At 40.0% G+C, this 22563-nt stretch overlaps 1 protein-coding gene across 1 annotated transcript in view; it reads right to left on the bottom strand.

The window, feature by feature from the left end:
• ARMC3 (armadillo repeat containing 3) overlaps nt 1-20659 on the bottom strand; it is a 70885-nt gene extending 50226 nt beyond the window's left edge. Inside the window, exons 1-4 of the mRNA XM_063147620.1 lie at nt 20595-20659; nt 9813-9861; nt 3793-3910; nt 1952-2077 (exon numbers count right to left, since the gene is read on the bottom strand). Of these exons, the coding sequence (XP_063003690.1) occupies nt 1952-2077; nt 3793-3910; nt 9813-9860 (292 nt within the window). The 5' untranslated portion in view covers nt 9861; nt 20595-20659. The remainder of the gene's footprint in view (nt 1-1951; nt 2078-3792; nt 3911-9812; nt 9862-20594) is intronic.
• Between the last annotated feature and the right edge of the window lie 1904 nt (nt 20660-22563).

Below are 22563 nucleotides of genomic sequence, written 5' to 3'. Positions count from 1 at the left end.
CTTTGACTCCACCGCTTTTGCCTTCAGCCCCGCCCACCCTTGAAATGCGCCCCTCAAAACTTTATCTGAAATAGAACTCAGCCGTTGGGCTGAAAGAGTTTGAAAACTCCTGAAATATAGAGTACAATTAGAACTGGTGATGCAGAGTTAGCACTATGATTTAACCCTACTGTGGGGGGGCGGGCGGGAAGATGGAATTAAAGGATTGGTCTGGAAGGAACATCAAAGGCGGAGCATATGTCCCTGGGAGTTGAGACAGAAACTAGTTGACAGGAAATTAGAAGAAACTACAAGCAAGCAACTTCCAAGAGAGACTTTTATATCCTGCCAAACATTAGATGCACAGCAATATTACATCAAAGAATGAAGAACAACGATACATAATCCCACCTACTAAATTTGGCAACATTTCTGCAAAAAGCTTTCAACTGCGTAAAAAACAGTTTTTGAATGCTTCATGTATTTCCATTTTTAAAAAATAGTCATTACATTTCTCTCTCTCCAGTAGATTCAAGGCCCATTTATGAAAGTAATATTGAAACGCAATGCTCTAGCTTCAGTAATAGTTCCATAATTTATGGAAGATTTGTCAAGTTTTAGACATATCAAAAATTCTTTACCAAAACTACATTTCATTATCTCAGTACATATGATGCTCTTCCCTACATTCTCTGTATATGCAGCAAGGGATGTCTGCCTACCACATGTGCTTGTCCTATCTCTGACACCCCCAAGCATCTATGCATCAACATTTATTCATTTTTCCTAATATTTATGAATCACTTACATTGAAACCAGTTTCTAAGCAATATACAAAACAGTACATTATAAAATTATAATAAAGTATTATATGTTATTACAGTATACTGAAGATGAGATCACTGTTGCAGGAAAGCTTGCTGGAACAGGTATATTTCAGTAGGTGCTGAAAACCTGGAGGGGTTGGCACCTGACTAATTTGTACTGGTAGGGGGCTCCAGAGGATCAGTGCTGAGATAGTAAAGGCCCTATTCCTCTTAAATCTCAGGAGACTTTCTATCAGGCACTGGATTGGCCTTTTGGTGACAGCTAACTTCACAGGCAAGGAGGATCATGGGACATGTCCGAACTGAAACAGCTTGTGGCATCCACCTCTGACTAGAAGCGTTGGTAGTACAGGGAGCTAGTAGAATTTCTGGTTCAAGCCACAGGATTACAAACTGGGCTGTTTAACAGCAAAAGCTTTATAGCCAGAATTTTTAAGAAGACAGTGGACCTGTTCAGACAACAAGCTAAGCCATGGTTAGGCCGCTAACCTTTTGCATCAGATGGTTAGTGAGCATGTTTAAATTGTGGTTATGTAGTCACCATGGTTAGGAATGGTTCACACGACGCACTAAGCCATAATGTTTATCTCAAACCACTTAACTACTGTGGCTTAGCGTGTCGCCTGAACAGGGTCACTGAGTGTCATTAACACAAGACAGGTCTGTACAATTTGTGATACAACAAGCTGAACACAGCTCAACAGGCACATATTGTGACCTACCAGGTGCTTGACAAACCACTTCCGGTTTTGTAGTTTTGGGCAAGCAACAAAAATATGTTTATTGAGCCCCTAGTAAGCTGACAGATTTGGCTCATGGGCTGCTACTGATCTGGAGGGGCAACAAGTTGCCCAGGCTGAGAATAGGCTAAATCTCCACCCTCAAGTACTAGTTCATTGCTCTCTATATGGGCCCTTCTTCTTTTTTTTTCCCCTCACCGAGACATGGTGGAAAGTGACGGTGCTTCAAGCTTAGTTGCTGGGATTACTCCATCACCATGGTGATATAGCAGCCCCAAGAATTCTGATAAATTATTCTACTGTCATTCTGCAAGAGTGTTAGACACACTATCATTTCACCAGCTACATCTGTTTAATATTGCTAGTAAATATAATTGCACAAGTTGATAAGGAGAAGACACTTACTATGAGAAGCCATGATACCGACTACCATGGTGGCATTTCTACGGACAACAGGGTCTTCATGGGAAACTAATTTAAATAAAGGTTCCAGGGCTCCAAGTTCAAGAAGTGTCAGCTTGTTTTCTTCACCTAAAAAGCAAACGTTAATGGTCCTTAATGTCAAATCACAAGATGAATAATAATGTTAGCACAAACATATTTCATAAATGCTACAGACAGACAATCGGTGTCTTTCTGGTGTGTCACTTTTGCATTTGTCCACTGTCCTGTTTCTACATTAATCTGCTATTTTCTTCTTTAAATCCACATAAATTCACATCTAAAAATGCATTTAAATATGAATTTTAAAACTTATTTTTCTAAACATATTTGGAAATATTTTAGATTTTTCTTTTGAGCCAAGAACTGTACTGGAACATTTGGGAAGTGTAAACCTCAATGGATAACTTAGTTCTGATGTTCACATTGGTATGGAAGGTGCAGATCCAGTCATTTCAGATCAGAATTCACACATTCTTCAAGCACTCTTAATAAGTGTGCCCACTTCTGCTTTTCTAGCTTAAATCAAAGGGACTTTATATTATTCAACCAAAAAAAAGGTAGGCATTTAGAGGTGTCTATTCCTAGAAATAATTTCTCAAGTCCACACAGAAATTAAGGGGGAGAGACTTCTGCACCTAAAAAATAGTGACAAGGCATTTGCTGTAATAGTTGATTCAAACATGTGCCTATGTACATGGTACAGTTCTTTCATGAGGCTAGAGCAGCTCAGAGTGCATGTGAATAACTACGTGAAAAAACAGCATTAAAGATCTTCCTGAAGCTGGGAAGGTAATACAGGGGGGCTGCCTTGATGGCGGCAGGGTGCCCCAGCTTTAAAAAAAAAACACCAGCTATTTTGCTGCTGTGGGGTGGCATTGGGTAATTCCGTTGCAGGAAGCAACATGGACTTTCCAGCGGCCATTCAGCTAATCGGGCCCAGGCCCGCCCCTCTCACTCCCCAGGCTTCTGTCAACCAATGGGAGGCCACCTTCCACCCAGGAGCACCCCTAGCACAGCACTGGAGCGAGGAGAGACTGCAGGAGAGCCATGCAGACCTTGCTCCAGCAGGAAAAGTCGGGGTAAGTCCCTGACTTTTCTGCTGCACATCATGGTCTCTTTGCCCTGCTGTAGCAGCAAATTGGCAGCTGCATCATATAACTGACGCAGCACCTATTTGCAAATGACATTTAGATAGCCCCAGGTGGTAGAAAGCTTCTCACATGCAAGGGTTTGTTTCATCCACCTTCAGAGAAATTATTGAGAGTGAGTGTGGTGTATTGGCTAGAGTGTCGGACTGGGAGTCGGGAGATCCAGGTTCTAGTCCCCACTCGGCCATGGAAACCCACTGGGTGACTTTGGGCCAGTCACAGACTCTCAGCCTAACCCACCTCACAGGGTTGTTGTAAGGATAAAGTAGAGAGGAGGAGGATTATGTACGCCGCCTTGGGTTCCTTGCAGGAAAAAAAGTGGGATATAAATGCAATAATAAATAAAATAAATAAATCATCCCAGTACAATCCTATAAAATATGTGTAAGAAGCTGGTGTCTGAATCAGCTGTAAGTCTGATCTGGCTAAGATTTTTCCTCCTGGTTCACATCCTGAAGAGGTTGATCATGTCATACACCAGAAAGACAACTGGAACAATATCACGCTCCTCTCTGTACAATATCTTGTATACAGCTGGCACTTAAATGTCAAGTCGTTGTAGAAATTATTAATGAAAGTATTTGGCATTAAGTAGACATATTAACAAATGGAAATATAAGACATGTAGTGAGATGTGATTACTGAGAAACAAACCTTTTGATGCAAATTTATAAAGAGCTTCACAGGCTTTAGACAAAACTTCCTCTTCAGGGGAACTGAGCATTAGCACCACTGTTGCAGCTTTCTTGCTTTCAACTGATAAAGGATCAAACTAGAAAACAAAATGGTAAGATTCCCAACAAATGTTGATCATTCTGTTCATCTGGCAGTTTATTGTGGATGACCCAGTAATGAAACATTGGACATAGCCTCATATCTCAAATTAGGATAGAAATAATAGAATGGGATTAACAACCTGAAGAGTTGAGTGGTTGATTGGTTGGTTTGCCACTCTGATAGCAATTCAGTATTATTCTAAGAAAGAGAGCCAAAATCACAATAGGACTTATTTGCACATAATTGAGAGCAGAAACATATTTGTTTTAAAATCACTTCAATACTATAATGGAAATGCAGCACTGGATATGCCTCAAGGGACACAAAAATCCACAGGCACAGTGAAACAATGGCAACTTGACTGTTCCCTGGATTACTGAAGAGAGCAGGGTAACTGCTTTCCATAAATCCATCTTGCACCCAGTGAGTGAAGTCAATATGAATATAATTCCAGGAAGGAACAAGGAGCACCCTTGCTACAAGAAACACAGCCTGTTTATCCCTTTCTTCTAACAAATACAGGAGAAATGTATTCCCTCCTTCACCAACATACATTGGAATGCACATCTTAAATATACACAAGTAAAAATACATGACAAAAGAAAGAACGTTCACTTTGTTTGTTTCAAAAAATAACTGTGTGCTGCTATGCAGGAGAGGAAGTCCCACACACTCCTTCTGCCTCTACCAGCCTTGTGTGTCTCACTGATTTGGGTGTCCCGTGTCAGTTTGCCAGAACGTGAGCTTCTGCAAGAGACCAAGGCCCTTTCTACACCTAAGGGTTATCCCAGGAAAATGGAGGGATCATCCCTACCTGCTCCCGGGATCCCCTTTGTGGCATTTGGATGCACAGGAACAATCCCAGGACGATCCTGGGATATAGGGCTGGTGTAGACATGCCCTATGAGATCTGACAGGTGCCCTATAGAGCTTTATTGGTTCTGGATAGACTTTGACTTTATGAGTTTTAAAATAATACTGTTGCTGATACATAGCTATTGGCAATGATCATAAAGTCGGCAGCAAAGAGTTATAGATCTAATCAAAGTGTCAATATATAAATATAATGTACGTAGATAATTTATATCAAAATACACTGAAATATATCTTACACAACCAGCTCTCAAGATCCTACACAAAAGAGTCAGGAAGGCATGAACAGAGACCATTGTAAATTATACATTAAAGTCCTCTGTTTAGTGTGCAGGTGCAGGCAAAAAGTAAACAGGTTAGTAGGAATAGGAAGGGGATGAAAAGGAAGAACAATAATAGGGGGATAAAATACAATGACATTACACAAGTCTACAATTCACCTTCACCTGAAACCTGCACAACACTGATCTTGTCAATTCAAAAAGAATATTGTTTAACTGCAGAAAGAATACCAAGAATGACAACTCATAAGCTCTCATCTGAAAAACTAGTATGTGAATAAATAAAAGTAGCCTCAATATAAGCATAGTAAATATGACATGAGTAGGCAAAATAGAATACAGTTTACCTTTTTTTTAATGATCCAAACAAAATTGAAATATGTGAGAAATGAAAAGGTAGCCTAGTCCATGGCAGAATATTTTCCTCACAGTACGTTATTATTATTCTGTTGTGGAACCTTTTGCAACAGAATGTGATTAGGCCTAAGAGCTGAGCATATGGACTCTAGCAAGAAGATTTTTAAAAAAATCTTTAGTACCGTTGTCACTGTAACAGCAACATGTAACGAAGCATAGACTGAGAAATAAAGTTTAAGAGAATCCCACATGGGAAGCAGTTTAGTTTTTTTTGTTGCTATGGGAATAGATGAGGTACAACACAAAATGTAAAAGTCAAAAATGTCAGGCATTATGAAGTGCTTTATGAAGGAGGCTTATAAAAATTAGAGTATAAAGAGAATGTTACCAGATAACTAACTGCTAAGTTTCCTGGCTGTTGCCTCTCTCTGAATCCATGAGATTGATATAATTATTCAAGCGCAGGTACAATCTTTGGATTCAGATATCAGCCTTTTTCTTTTGATTAACTTTATAGTGCCCTCTGGCTGTTATCCAAACCAACATGAAGCCTCTTATGAATTTACCATGCATTGGCTCATATGTGTTGGCCCCTAAGGTGATGCTGACTCCTCCTGAACCGGTGGTTGCTATCATCAAGCACCAATTCAGCAAAGTTGCTTGCCTATGCTTTCATAACCCTCCATGAGCTCCAGCTACGCTGTTGCCGCTCCACAATCTCATAATTTCAACATGAATTTTGCATGTCTCCCTGCACAGACTGCTGCAGATGTGCAGAAGCTGTACAGCATAAGGGCTTGGTGGATTGCAGTCATAACAGCAAATGGAGATTAAGAAGATTTTACATACATTATGAATAAAGCTGGGAAAGTGTTGCAACTCCCTTGTGGATCCAAAGAATTCTTTGGGCAAAAACATAAATGATTTAATTGCTCTATGCCAGGCAACAGTCCAAGACGCTTTTGGCAACTTCATTTTGTTGTTCTGATCAGTGGCGAGCCAGCAAAGCACTCTCTCTAGAAAATAATCCCTGCAAAACAACTCTCCACAGTCAATGTATTCAAGGAGAGTCACAGAATTTGGCCATGGATGGCATGTTTTGCACTATTAAAGTGTTTTTTTTAAACTAGAACAACCCTTCTTGTGCTATCTTTACAAAGGCTCATATCTCAAAAGCCAGCTCTCCATGATGCGGTCAAAGCACCGTCATCCCATGATCCCTGTTCAACCATCTGGAAGCGATGCAAAGTGTTCATTTCCATTCCTGACCTTTCTGAAACAGAAAGAACTCTACTATGAAATCCAGCTGCTCTGACCCTATTTAGTCATTTATTCGAAACTGACATCGTTTGAAGAAAGGGCAAATCTGGCAAATCTTGCCTTTTGTTCTTCATTTAGAATCAAACATTTTGGAAGCCTCTACATTCAAACACTAACAGAACTAAGTTTTAATATTATACTCACTTAAAATTGCATCTTGGGTTTAGACAAACTGTCTTTCTACCTATGCCATGTCATCTTCCAGATATTGCAGGAACAATGTTAAGCAAATCAATGAAACATCAGTCTTTCTTGTTCCTGGTTCTACAATTCATCTACCATCAATTACTTTGTATGCTTGCTTGCATGTAAGTGCCACATGCAAACCAGGTCTATAGATTATTTGTGGGTTAAATAACCCAAAGTTAACTTATGATTAGTTCTTAGCTAATGCCCGGGTTCACACACCACACAACAACCTACAATCAAGCAAACTGGAGGTTGATTATACAAAACAGAAGCAGTTTGTGCAAGGCATGCCAATAAGTGTGAACAGGGCCAATAAAAATAATTAGAAGGTATAATGCAGACACAAAAATGTGGAACTCAAAATTATGTTACTGATAATCTTCACAGTTTAGCAAAGATGTCTATACTAGTTCCACAAAAATATAAACTATCACACTGAATATGTCAACATATTTAATAGTATTTACAGAACTTACCACCAACCCTATGAAAACCAAACATTAATAGGATAGAAGAACAGACCTTTCATGGATCAGCAGATGGTGAACTGATAGTAAAAGATGCAATCTCAATAAAGGAAAAAGCAATGTGCAAGTATTTGTACAAGGATTTCCTTTGTTTTAATGTATAAGAGAAGGCGTTGGTATGTGTGGTGATAACTAATACTGTCTACTACGTCCAAAGAAGACTGAAAGGAGCAACTCCTACAATTTCAAAAATACCAGGGAATAGTGACTGATCCAGAAAAGGACTGATGAAATTCAATTTTGATCAATTCAAAACTCTAAGAGCTTTAATAAGATAGATATATAGATTACAGATTCAACCTTATAAAATGGAAGAGATTAACCCCTCCTTTGTAGTCCATTTCAAATACTCACAAAAGAAAAAGAAAAAATCAGCACTTGACTTTACTCTCATGATTCTAGACATCATTTGAATGGGAACTATTGCTAAACAATTATTTTCTGTAATTATTACAGCACAACTAAAAGCAGCACCATAAGGGCAATTATAAAGAACTGAGAGAAGTTGTGCCAAATTGCTTGAACAGTTTTGGTACAGCATTCCTTGGGTTCAACCTTTTTAAGAACTTAACAAGGGAAAACAAAAATCCTATTTATGGATGGTTTTGTTTCAGCTGCAGGAGAGGCAGAATTATACCCATTCATGTGTGTGTACAAGACTTCTTAATTTGTATAACAAGTTTAGAAATACTAAACGCAGTTTACAGTTCTGATGTTTGAACTACTCATGAATTAGAGCTCGAGGAAACCTGAGAGGACTTCTTAAACACATTTAAGTTTCTGAATATCTGAATCAACTATTTTCATAAAAGGAAAAAATCAAGGTGGATTTTGGAAATGAATGAACACATAGTAGCATACTAGAAGGGAACACAAGGGGAGCCAGAGTATTCCTCTGACTTCTTATCACACAATCTTCTTTAGATTAGGGTAGAACATGGCATCATCTGTTCCTTCTGCTCCCTATACCATGGTGAAAAAGACTGAGCAGGAAGGTGCACAACTTGCTTCACAACTTGTGAAGCAGGATAAGGGGGCAGGGCCTCTTAGCTTCTATGGTAATAGATGGCACAACACAGAACACAAAAGTCAAAAACATCAGGCATTACGAAGTGCTTTATGAAGAAGGCTTATAGAAATCAGAGTATAAAGAGAATATTAAACTAACTGCTAAGTTTCCTGGCTGTTGCCTCTCATTGTCCTGGTTCAGACAACACGCTAAACCATGCTGCTTAACCACAAAATAGTTAATGAAATGCATTAAGGTCAATGCATTCCGTTAACGATTTTGTGGTTAAGCAGCATGGTTTAGCATGTTGTCTGAACCAGGCCTTTGAATCCATGAGATTGTACTTGCTCTTGAATGATTATATCAATCTTTGGATTCAGATATCAGCTTTTTTTCTTTTGATTAACCTTATAGTGCCCTCTGGCTGTTATCCAAACCAACATGAAGCCTCCCAACATGTCTGAGGATACGAGGGCTGGGGAAGACTGCTCTAAGCTTTTTGGAACAATCCTATGCATAGAACTCCACAGAAACGATGAAGATAAGAAATTTATTTCCACTATATTTTGCAGTTCTCAGTTCTACCTCTCATGACTGATGAAAAAATAATTTCATGTGATGATAGTAAGATATATTATGTTTCAGAACATGCACAGAACAGATCAATTGCTGGAGTCCTATGATTGAAAACTGAAGTAACAGCTTCAATATTCAGTAAAAATAATGGAATCCCACAACTGATCATAAACATATCAATAGTGGAACTACACTCAACTGAGTTCAATGGAACTTTTTGCCCATGTAATAGCCTTGATTGATTGATTGATTGATTGATTGACTGAGCTCCTTTATAACATGTGAGGAATTGGAGGCAAACTGTAGAGGATTTGTTTACTAGTGCAAGCCTCTATAGCAGGCTCACATATTTTACTGATTTTTGTAGGACAAAGTCAAAGTTTAGAAATAATTAGGATAGAGATCCATCTTTCCCACTATTCAATTATATGCTGCAACCCTGGTTATTACGCAATACCAATTAATGTATATTCCGAATTCCTCCTCTTCCTTCTACTTCTTTTTTTCTTCTTCAGCCAAAGCTCTTTTTCTACATTTACAAAGTGGAAAAGTCTACTAAAAGACAAGTTTCCTCATGAAATCAATGTGATTGGTCCCTCTGTTTACACCCAGAGCACAACTGAAGCAAAAATGTGATTATCTTCACAAGATATTTTTGGAGACATCAGGGGAAGCAAGTGGGAGTAAAAGGCTGAAAAAGAACAACAAGCTTGGAGGTTATAATTATAAAACATTTTTACAGCGAGCAGTATTTTATAAACTTACCACATCCTTAGGAGGAGGTTCCACTTCCTTTTTTACCTTTTTACCCATTCTAAAAACAAACAAAAGAGCAGATGATGAACAGACAATGAAGACTGAGCAGACACAATTTACAAGAGGCTTCACAGAACTTGATGGAACAGTTATCATTAGGATGAGGAATGATTTCTAGCTTTACTAGGTCTGTTGAGTTCAAGTTCTTAGGAAATGGTATTTCACAGCACCTCAAAGCAATTTATGCCTTTAAAAACTGCTAAACTAATAGCAACTTTTTTGTTTTGTTTTTTAAACACCTCCTCTAACCTCACTCACTACTTGTTAGGGCTGCTGCCAGACTCTGGAAATAACCATATCCCGGTATGGATAAGCAGATCTGATGAAATTAACCATTTTCTATGCTTGATAGAGTCTTTAAAAGTTTGGTTTTATTTTCAGATTTGTTTTAAGATAGGCACATGTGTATTCAGGGAACCTTACCAGCACTTTTTTCTTTCAAACTTAAATCATTTACAGACTGTTACAGAGGAACTTCAGATGTACCATTCTCTGAGACCTAGGGGGGATCTACACTACTGCTTTTAAAGCACTTTGAAAACGTTTTGAAACCTGTATATGCAGTGTGTCCTGGGCCTCAACAGTTGTCAAAACTGTTATAAAGCGCTTTAAAGCAGTAGTGTAGATCCCCCCCCCTATACTATGTGCTATGAATTCAACTGGTATTACCCTGACGCCTTGGCTCAAGAATCTATTTTGGTTCCAGAATGCACAGCCTGAAAGAAACATCATTCTGGGTTTCAACCACCACAGAGGCATAGGAGCCATACATGATTCCTCCTTGATTAGCCTGGTTTCATGCATAATGTGGCACAATGTGCCAGCTCCATCCAAACATTTTGGTGCCTGGAAGAGGATTGGCATCTGTTCATGAGCTCTTGGTTCCAAATCTGAAGTTGGAATTGGTCCCACAGGGAAGCAGCTACTAAAAAGTCTTACGAGAAATCACATTGACAAAGCTCTCCATCTAAATCAATTTTTGACCAAAATGTGGGTGGCTCCAAAGTCCCTTAAGTCTCCCTATAACAGCTGCAAAGACTAAACTATCAAACCAAATATTTGCGTCTTCAAGAGTGTCTCACATGGCTTGAGGGTATTGTTCCGTTCCCTGCTCCATTTCTTTTACTTTCCTCCTAAATCTACAAATTTCCACCTCCACAGCCTACCATTGTCACCAGCACCCAAAGGGAAGAAAACACTAATGTACATTCACCAAACAGTAAACATATCTATTTAAAAAGAAAATTAAAAATAAATTGGATTAGGCAAACTCCCCAAATATTACACTTATGGGATCATAGCTAGAATACAAAGTACATAAAAATACAACTACCGGGGGCGGGGAGACCAGTACATGAAATACAACTAGCTATAATTGTAGCAATTCATGAGCTGAATTCATGGGTACAATCATAAAGTGTGACTCCTAAAACTCAGCAGGATGCTAGTCAATTCACAGTATACTGTACAAGTCAACAGTGACATAACAGCAAGCATTGGCTTAGGAAACACAGTGATTGCTATAATGAAGGGCTTCAATGGAAATTATCCTTTTGACACAAGACTTTGCAGAGTTAATTTTTCTCTGCAGTTTAACTCAACAACATGCCCCAAACAGAAATATATGTACAATAATAGTTGCATGAAAATATATTTAGATAGCTAAATAAAATTTTCCATAAAAGAAACCAAACTAGCTACTTGGCTTTCTGCCATATTTGTGAGCAGGACTAAACATTACAAAGGAAATATGGGTTTACCAACCCTGTGTTTCCCTAATAATGCAAATATAGGATATTTGCAGGAGACAATTACAAGACTGGGAGGAAGGGGACGTTTAACCTTCTCTTAGCAGTTAAGACTTCCTTGCAAATCTCATACGCACATTCAGTCATTACTTTCCCTACAGTCTGAAAAACTGAGAGTAAGTACAACTGCAGGGAAAATTCTGGGGGTGGGATCTACAAATTAATAATAATAACGATAATAATAACCCACCTCTCCCTCTGGATCAAGGCGGGGTACAACACAAACACCATAAAATACATATTATGGTGTTCCTCAAACATAAATATTAACATGAATATGAGGCTGGGGGCACTGGTGAGAGAGAATTGGCAGGCAGGTACAGGAAGTATTGTTAACCCACTGAGTTTGCCAACACACTTCAATTTATCACATAATGTAATAGAAAAGCATGCCTCTGGGGGTGGGGGGAAGGATTTGAATAGATCAAAGAGCTGGAAGCGAAGTGAACAATTATGTAAGGAGCGCTTGTTTAAAAATCATGGAATTGATTCTCCAGTACTGTTGACCTTGCGCTCTCATTTACACCTGTGTTAAGTGAGTATTTAACCTCACCATCTTGAACTGATCAGACATTTTGCTCACTGCAAGGTGTAACTACCCAAGCTCAGTAGTGCTGGAGAATCAATTTTTCACCTTGGGATTTCATTTAGAATCATATGGTTTTGAAGAATGTAAACTGCATTTTGCCCTTAAAGCATTTTGAGTTCAATAACAACAATTAAGTGCAGTAAGATTTATAGAAACAATCACTAAAATGAAGCAGTTATGAAGCTACGCGGCAAACAGGCTTTTGCTCTTACTTTAGGAACTTAATTGCCTTTTAAAATGCAGTGCTGACAACTAGGATTCAAATAGATTTCTTCCCTTTCTTCCTATTTCACTAGATTTGCTCTCTATCCTCTCAAACCAGAAGCAACATGGAAAAAGAAACGTTTTTGTTTATTGGCTTTTTAAAAGAGGGCATGTTATACTGAAGTGGAATTATTTCTGCTAATCACACATACGTGTGTTAAATTAAATGTGCATTAAATTAAGGAAGAAGAGCAGTTCCCCCCCCCAGTTATGCAAATTTCTGGTTGGTTGGCATTATAGCTGTATTGCTTAACTGCACACAACAAATTTGACTGCTTCGTGCATGCCTTTTTATGACCACGACAAACCATATACAATGGCCAGCAATAGAGGTCATTGCAAACCTCACTTCTGTGTTGCAGACATGTTTGCCTAACAAGACAAAGGGCTTCATCACACGAGGCTTTTTATCCTGCAACTTACCAGAGCTTCTGCCTCTGGATTCTTTGCACGATTAAGATCAATTCTTTACACAGCCCATTTTTCTCTAAATGCATAACGCTACCTGCCATGGAGCTAGGTGAGATGTTATCACATGTCAGCAGCGTTGTATGCCTTCTGTCCACCTCTTGGCATGGGCATTTGCATTTCAACTTCCTTCCCTCCCCTTTTCACCTCCACTGCCTCCGAGCCCTACCTGTGCTACTTCTATATAAAATCCACAGTATTTTCGTAACTTCGAAAGCCTGCTCTCCCCATCCCCACCCCAGCAAGCAGTTACAGTTTTCTCATTTCTGTGTACATGGCAAGATGGAGTGGAAAGGGGTTAAACTTTTCTTGGCAGCAACTGCAGAGCGGAGATACACACACACCCTGAACCCATTGTGAAGCACTGAAAGGAGGAGGAGGCAGCTGAAAGAGGTTACATATATAAAATCCACAGTACTTTTGCAATTTCAGAAGTCTGAATTTCTACCACCATCACCACACACAAAGCAAGCACTTATACGTTCCTCATTTGTGTGTATGTGGTGATTGAGTAGTAAGGGGTTAAACTTTTCTGGCCAGCAGCTGCAGAGCGGGAAGCAGCACCAGCAACAATCCCCCCTCATCCCATTATGAAGCACTACGATCTCAGAGGTCTCAGCCGTGCTGTATTACCGCAATGCTGCTCCACTGCGCTTACGGCGTCTCCTGTGTTTTGTTTTTCAGGCCAACCAGTAGACTCCCTGTCAGCCTCACACCCTACTTTCCCAGGCACCAGTGTAGGGAAACCACAATGTCCATCCTGCTTTGGCGTATCAGGATAAGGCTTGTTCTCCCTAGTGTGGGGAAAGGGGTTTCAGGTTATCAGTCAGAATCAGATTCTGAACCAGAACAAACAGGACTAGAAATTTACCAGCCAACGCAGGAAGCGGGGCAGGAGATTCTCCCAGCCTCTTCAGGAGCCAGGGATGAATCTTGACCAGACTTTATCAGAGAGAATACTAACAACTCAAGAGTCCATGGGAACTCAGCTTTCCTCAGAGGGGGATGGGACTTCAGAGTTGACTGATCCCAGAGTCTGCTGCAGGGTCAAGAGGGCAGAGCTGAAAGCAGGGAAGAAGCGATCATCTCGGCTAGCTTCTCGTCAAAGATTCCTTCAGAAGAATCCTCCCTGAAGCAAAAGTGGCTCAGGGAAAGCTTTCCCTTTTGTTGAAAGGACAACTACCTAGTTTAGTCAGCCAAGTTAGCTTAGAGGAAAGCTCCTAGAGTTTACATTCCTTTCAGGAGTGAAGGGATACTTATTTGCTGAATAAAGTTTTGTGGCTTACTTGGCAGATCTCTTTATTATCTTGAATCGCAGCTGGAGGGCTTGGGATCGTGACATGGGGGGTCTGGAACCTTGCTTCGGAACTGAACCCAAAATGGGTAGGCTCAGTCCCGAAGCACCCGAAGCCGAATCAGGGCCATTTTGGAGCTCCTAAATCAGCCTCCAAGGTGAGTACCCAGCCCTAACATAGAGTCAAGTTACATTCTTCGTCCTGCAGTATGAGGACTGAACTAGATGTGATATGGGGCAGTTATGTTTGCTGTTTATATCTCTATCCATTTTTGTATAAATGGGGGAGAAGGTCTAAAACTGCTACAAGAACTTTCCTCCAAGGCTGGCTTGATATGGGAAATGAGCTTGGGCTGGGAAGAAAAAAAAGCCCTAACACAACAGCATGGAAGACGTTATGGTGGGGAGGGTTCCACTCCCTTCAGCCACATGCATCTTTTCTTACAAAAATTAGTTTCCCCACTCAACCCCCAAGTTATATGTGATAGGGCAGAAGCATGATTAAACAAAGAAATTTGCCTCACTGCAAAGGAAGGAAAGCTACTCCTCTGCAGTCAACATGGTAATTCAGGCCCTTTCTATACCTAAGGATTATCCCAGAAAAATGGAGGAATCCTCCCTGCCTGCTCCCGGGATCCCCTGTGTGTTATTTGGACGTACAGGGATGATCCCGGGACGATCCCAGGGAAAAAGGCAGGTGTAGAAACGGCCTAAGGCTCTTAGCCACTTAGCAGGATAGTAAAAAATAAAATAAAGCCTTCTATCAAGCAGACTATAGAGTGGGACGGAATGATCTCTCAATCCCTTGTTAGCTTGCCTGGATTTCATGCAGGTTGTGGAGGAAGGGATTCCCCTTCCTCCATAGTTAGCATAGAAGCCACGTGGACGAGGGAGGAGGGACGACAACGATCCTTCTCTCCTCCATCAGCCTGCTCGCTCACCTGCATGGAATTCCAATCGCTCAAGGAATCCAGGTGTGTTGTTATATGTGACTAGTGCAGACATATAACTACGTATATTAATACAGCCTTCCTATCTTCTCTGTTTACCTTATTGTACCATCTTACTCCAAATAAAAACCAAACACAAAATGCTAAAAATACAGTACTGTCTACTTGCACAGTTCATATTCACACAGTTCACACATGTGTGAATGCGTTACATCCCTACATATAACATATTTTTCCTGCAGGGATAATGGAAATCAGGCAATCTGTGCACATTATATGGGGAGCACATCCAGGCCTGCACCCAATTATGCGTGATTGCTGAACTCATGGTATGAAATGGACCTAATGCAGATAAACAAAAAGCTTCAAACTAATCACATAAACGTTTTCTTCATTAAAAGATATATATTTGCAGAATCTCTCAAGCCATAACAAATACTAACTTAATATCCTAGTTATGTTTCTCGAGAATTAAAAGCCAAAAATGATCTTTGAAGGCCTCAGTCAAATGTGAAGCTGACATTTAGGGCAAATCAGAAGAAAACACTCAATGAGTACATTCTGCGGTAAGTCCAAATCATGTTTTGACATTTCGTGCATGAGAAGCTGTGGGTTTTTCACTCAGCACTCCCTCCTCCCCTCACATGCCACAATTTCTAAACTGATACCCACATTCCACTATCTGTTTTTGTGTCTGAGTGCAACAAAATAAGCTTTGCATAAACTAGCAGCTTGGTTGTGGGCAAACTCGGGTTTGTGTAAACCACAGTTTACCACATTTGGATGCAATGGCAAACTATGATTTGCCAAGAACCTGCAAGTCAATTTAGAAATTAGATTAAGGCAGTTGGGGTGGTGGTAATTGGGCCCAAGGCTTACTGCTGTTTCTGCACACTAATGCCAAACCATGTTTTGGCATTATGTCTGAAAGCACCATTTATCTCTACAAAAGAATGTTAACACCCTATAACAGAGTTTTCTGTATAATGGTCCTCCAAAAATGTTTAGAATCAATGATTGTGTCCAGTTTGCAATTTCGTATCTACAGGGCTCCATTATATCATATATCCCATTAAAGTGCCTTGGCCAATTTAAGGAATCCACTTTTAAATATCAGTCTGTATTCATTTTAAACAAAATATACAGATTGTGGTGGGTCTGAACGGTTATACTTGCAAAATGCTGACCACTTTCCTTATCTTCCCACAGTTTCTGAAAACAGATGAAAAAGGAAAAACCTAAAGCTCAAAGAGCAGCAGTCAGCAAAACATAAAAGTGAAAACACTGCCAAATGTGTTACTTATCTTTTTGTCAAGAAACCAGAGGTCAGTTCTGAGGGCAATTACCTCCTCTGGAGAACAGGCAGTAAAAGGAGGATGTAAGGTAAGCTACTGAGCAATTATTTATTCCTTGATTCATTTATGAAGCTAACATCACCTTTCCCTAGGAGAGATCACAGCTATCTAAGATCTTTGATGGATTTGAATCCTTTCCAGAAAATACTATAAATTATTTGGCAAAATAATAACCAGGAGAATTGGCTAACTGGTTTCAAAAATGTTTTTAGTCTAACTTATTTTTCAATTAGACCTAAAGATAAGAGTAGTTTAATTTCATTTTATTATTTAATGAAAACTGGTCTTATTACATTTTATCCCACCCTTCCTCTAAGAAGCTCATAGCAGTGTACATGGTCCACCCCATCCCTGTTTTATTCTCACAACTTCCCCAGGAGGCAAGTTAGACTGAAAGTTGGTAACTGATCCAATGTCAACCGCTGAATGTCTTGGCTCAGGTAAGAATTGAATCCAGGTCTCATCCAATACGTTAACCACTATACCACACTGACTCTCACAACTAGTGAGAAGCCTATGGGATCAAAAGCGCAGAGTATAAAAATAAAAAGATAGAGACTACTTGCTGGGGACACAAACATGAGGTGCTACTGAACTCATGTCTGCTTTGGGGCTTCTCATAGGCAACTGGTTGGCCAGTGTGGGAACAGAATGCTGGACTAGATGGGTCTTAGTTCTGATCCAGCACAGCTCTTCCAATGTTTTAAAGATAAATGTAGGACTCTTCCAGAAAATCATATTTGTCATGCAAAACACACACAACCCCCACCCCCTGCATGTATTGTAAGCTATTTCAAAAAGGAAACATATTTTCATTATGTTTGATTCAGCACTAATGGAGACAAATGACAACATGTGATGAAGCGCATCCTAGACTGCAGTTACAGGGTTCTCAAGGCAGAATCCAGGTTTCTAGGGGACGCTCCACTAGCAGTCCTTGCGGAGAACACAAGCTGTAACAAACAATCTGAATGGAAAAATGATGTGTGAGATTTTAAACATCTTGCTGCGATGTACAGTAAAATCCTTCCTCCCAGGAGGGAGAGACTTTAAGAAAAAGCGCTTTAATAGGAACCTAAAAGAAATGGAACATGGCAGCTATTCAATCAGTTACTTTAAATTAACAGCAGGGCAATTTTATCAAGAAAATTAGGAAGGTCTGCCTTAAAAGCAAATCATATTAAAGGGTCACATAAACTAAAGAGCTTTTAAAAGAAGTGTCAGAGTAATTAGATCAAGCCCTGTTTTCCATCTCTAAACTAAAAAATGTCTGTGTGATCCAATTGTGTTCTTTAGTTCATGCTTGCTGCAGTAACAAGCAGACTGATACGTATTTCACATGCAACTGGAAATCAGGGCAATGCAAGTACTCATGGGTTACCACTTAGCTGATTTCAAATCTGACAGATACTAAGACAGCCCTGACTGTTTTGCTAGTTTTTTTTAAACCCACCCCACCCCAATCTAAGGCAACATGCAATTATAATTAATACATACAAACGGAGAGTAGTCCCCTCCCACCCGCATCCCTTTCATCAAAATGCAAATCCATTGCGACAAATCTCCAACTACCAAGCTTCCCTGCTGCTGGATGTTACTTTTATCAGCAGAGGACCTGAAGAGACTTCTTTCTTAAGGCCAGTATAAGTGTCTCTCCTGATAAGTTAGTCAAAGTTGTCCAAAACTCATAGCAGAAAAACAAGGAAGAATCAAGATGAGCAAATGAACAGGAAGCAATCAGCCATGGAAAAGTACTTGAACTTGTTATTAAGGCCCATCTAAGTTTCATCAAACTTTAACAGGGACTGGACTCAGAACTAAGATATCCTTTGCAATAGGAGAGCCTTGCATAGCAATTGCCAGAGAGTACAATGCAGAACAATGGCTTAAGTGAATAAGTTTCTGGACTGAATTTGGAAATGGCTTGTCAATCCTAACTCATTAGGAGTTAGCAGCCATCTAATTAAGACTTTGAGAATGACTATGCAAGGATTTCACCCCTTATTTCAACTGTCCCTCCATTTCCTCCCTCTGTTCCCTCTTCCACTGTTGAATTTAGCTTGTTACTTATCTTTTTGTCTGTTTTATGCTTTTTAAATTTTGTACATTGGTTTTAACGCTCAATATTTTAATCTTTGTAAACCGCCCAGAGAGCTTCGGCTATGGGGCGGCATATAAATGTAAATAATAATAATAATAATAATAATAATAATAATAATTTAGAGATAAGTCTGCTTGTGTTTCTATATAAAGTTCCAGGAAGATTAATGGCACTATAGATAGACACACACACACCTATATGATATTCTCAGGATAGATATGAGCAAAATGGTCAAACATAAGTTCCTGATAACAAGGAGGATGTTGGCAAGAAGTCTATTTGGATAATAAGAGCAACTGGGGTCTTTGGGGGCATAGCTCAGTGATACAGCATATATTTTGTATGCAAAATGTCCTCAGATTCCAGGGCTGGAAAAGATCCTTCCCTGCTTGAAGCCTTTGAGAACCTCTGCCAGTCAGAGTAGACAGTGCTGAACTAGATTGAATGGTACTACACCTCTGTTTCAAACGTTCACGTCCAGTGTTTGACAATAAGCAGTTAAAACTGACTAAGGGTGCAATTGCACTCTAAACTAATTAGCCTGCACAAGTGAGGTCTAAGAGCTTTTTGAGGCACATAGGGAACCGTCTTATATAATGTTAGACAAATGGTTCATCTAGTTCAGTATGGCCAGCACTGACAGGCAGTGGCAGTCAGAAAGGTTAAATCTCTCCAAAAAGCTCGGTGATTACTCAAAACCACGATAACAAACTCAGCTAGAGTCCATACCACAAGTCAGGAAAGGTAGCACCAAGTCTAAAGGAAAATAGATGTAGTCAATTATAGCTTGAGAACAACCAGGTTAGGGTTAGGTGCAATCGTATGTACATTTCCATTTAAGTCCACTGAAAAAGCATCATGACCAATCTCAGAACAGGGTGGGGCAGGTTCGAGTGACAGCACAGCAAAGCAAGGCAGGGAGAGTTAAGCTCCCCATAGCATTAAAGTAGTCCTTTTGATATTAACATTAGATCCTCTAACCCTCCTGCCCTTGAATGCTTGACCCAACAGCAACGTGAACATAGTTCCTGCTGTCATATTGTTTGGCCCTTACATCAGAGTAAGACAAATTTGTGTTTCACCAAACAAACTTAGATCACAAAGAAAAGAAGTGTGGGATTTATGGTGCAAATTTGTTGGGGAAAGGAAAATAGAAGGGAAAATAGCCTTCTTTGAACATAAAGATAGATTTCACACATATTAATTTACAGACTAAAATTAAATACCTGAAGTCAAATTACATATTTGTGCATGCAATAACACACTGCTACCAACTAGTACTACCATTCCAGCAGTTAAATTGATTAACTATTAAAGGTGCTCCTTGATGATTATGGTCATTATGTAATCTGGACTACAGCATTTAATTGATTAATCAATTTTAAAATCTTTTTATCAATTGAAAATGTGACCTTGACTACTCGGACAGCAGTCGCTTACATTTTTAAAAATGTAAATGTTTATAAATGGAAAACAACTTTTTAAAGGGGGCTTTCCTTCCTCTTTCTTTCTCTCACAGATATTACTGCCTTTCCTGTTGTGACACGTGCATCTTTTAAAAGCAAGGGGATGTTTCTTTCCCCACCCACCCCCGCCACTTTACAAATAATTGGTTTATTCTTATGAAAATTCAGGAAAAAATAATCTAAGAAATATCTACAAAATCTCAGAAAATTCATTAAGATTTTGGTGTGTGTTTTTATCAACTGACGGACCTAGTCTACAAAAATTACGCGGATACAAACACATCCCAGTTGTTGCTGTTGTTTTTGTACTCAGCCCCGTTAAGGGGCACAGACACTACCCAGGAACAAACAAACACGCTTCCCTTCTGTTCCCTTAGACCACTGCCCAGCCCTGTCTGCTCTCGGGGAAGTTCCACTCACTCGGCGAGATCTGTACCCGACTGTCTACACGGGCAGTCGCGTTCCCAAGACCGCCCAGCGCCTGTCTCTCACTCTCTTCCTAGCGCGTTTCGCTTTGCCTGTTGCTAGGTTACGCCACAGCGAGATTCTATAGCGCATGTGCTGCGCTTCTGCGCTTTCAGAGTATCGACGGAGGGAGGCCAAATCCGAACGTAGAGTTATACTGTAAACGCATACAGAACTTGTAGTTTCCGGGTTGACTTTAGACCATTTCTGTTTTCCATTGAAAACAATGGGGGAATCCAGGGTTTTAGCGTAGATGGGATTGGACAGCTGCGGTTTCCTCTCCACGCATCCCCCGCTACAAAAAGTAGCTGCACAACTCTTATGCTCGAACTCGTGCCTTATTTCATGTGATTTTTTAATTTATTTTTTAAAAGATTTTAAAATTTATCAGCACAATAATAGTCTGCATGCAAGCCAATGGACTGCGAGGCTTCTGCATTAATCTGAGCGCTGGATTTGGGCTGGCAAGTAAGTCTGTGGGGAGCAATTTTAGTAGACTGCTTTTTTTGGTACAGTAGCCTGAAGGGTGATTTGTTTGAAGGATTTTACCTTTAAATTTAAACCCAGTGGAGTCTAGTGGCTCCGTTGTTAATGGGGCTATGAATTTCAGGCAGAACTCTAAAGGAGCTATCTAAGGTGCTGAATGGCGGTTTGTTTCTGGACCTTGGATCACTGAAACTCGTGTGGATTCACAGCCCCACTGACATCGCAGCCACCAGCCACCACTGACTAAACCAGCGTCATGAGAAGCTGCTCTAAATAATTAATTTGCCACTCAGTTTTGTGCCTCTGTGTTGTTGCTGGCGCATGCGCGGTTGCCCCTAGGGCTTAGCCTGCGGGCGCTCCTCTTGTGCTCCTCAGATCTTTCCCTGGAAGACAATTTCCTTCCCTCGCACCTCTGCCACGCGAGCAACGCTACAGGGCTGGTGCAAAACAAGAAATATGATACAACGTTAGTTCCTAACACTCACATGCCCTGTGAGGAGGAGGAGGAGGAGTAGATTATTATTATTTTCTTTTTCTTGATCCGGAGTTCTTATTCGGAAACAAAGGGATAATCCAATTTAAGCCCTACTTAGAGTTGACTCATTAAAATTAATTCATTTCAATGGCTCTATTCTAATTAGGTTGGATTTTACCCAAAATAAGTCACATGGCTACATTTGGATGCCACTGATGTACTACATTTGGCTACGTCTTTCATAATGTGCTTTCTTTCACACACGCACACACACGCGCAGAGAGATCCATGAAGTAGACGTCTTTCATCATAGCGGTTCACGATAGTTATCTTCTCAAAAGCCCCACAGAATCGCTTATACCACATACATACTCAGATGGTCCGAAGGCAGCTCTACAAACATTCAAAGAATCTGCCATAAGCAAGATCATAGAAACTCCCATTGAAATACACTGGAGAAAGCTGGGACTTAGGGATTTTTTTTTCTGTCTAAACATACATAGGATTTCTCCCTAATTACCTGCCTTGGGAAGGCTTTGACTTGGGGAGGGTTTTGACATCTGCATGTTTAGACAGGAAAAAGTCCTACAATTCCCAGCATACCCCAGCAAGGGAGTTGTAGGATTTTTTCCTGTCTAAAATGCATAGGATTGCACCCTAAATATTTTTTAAAAAAACATCTGACCTATCCATATTACTGTACAGACACCCAGCTACAAAAATGGGTAGCAGCAGTGCCGCTCCCTCAATAACCTTGGGAAAGGAACGCCATATTTCCAATATACTCACAAATACACAATCTTCCTTGAAAAGTGACAAAGCAAAAAAATGGAATAAAGAATAGTTACCACCAGCCCTTTTCTGCTTAAAAAATGAAAAGTTTTGCAAGTTCTAGGACATTGAGAGAAAGATTGGAATACCAGAGTGCCAGTATCCAATAACCTAGAAATCAGGCCTACCCAGTCGAATTTTAAGATGT

The sequence above is a fragment of the Elgaria multicarinata genome, chromosome 1, assembly GCF_023053635.1.
Source record: "Elgaria multicarinata webbii isolate HBS135686 ecotype San Diego chromosome 1, rElgMul1.1.pri, whole genome shotgun sequence".
Classification (NCBI taxonomy): Eukaryota; Metazoa; Chordata; class Lepidosauria; order Squamata; family Anguidae; genus Elgaria; species Elgaria multicarinata.
Note: the sequence above shows the minus strand (reverse complement) of the source record. Positions and strands in the feature narration are given on the sequence as shown.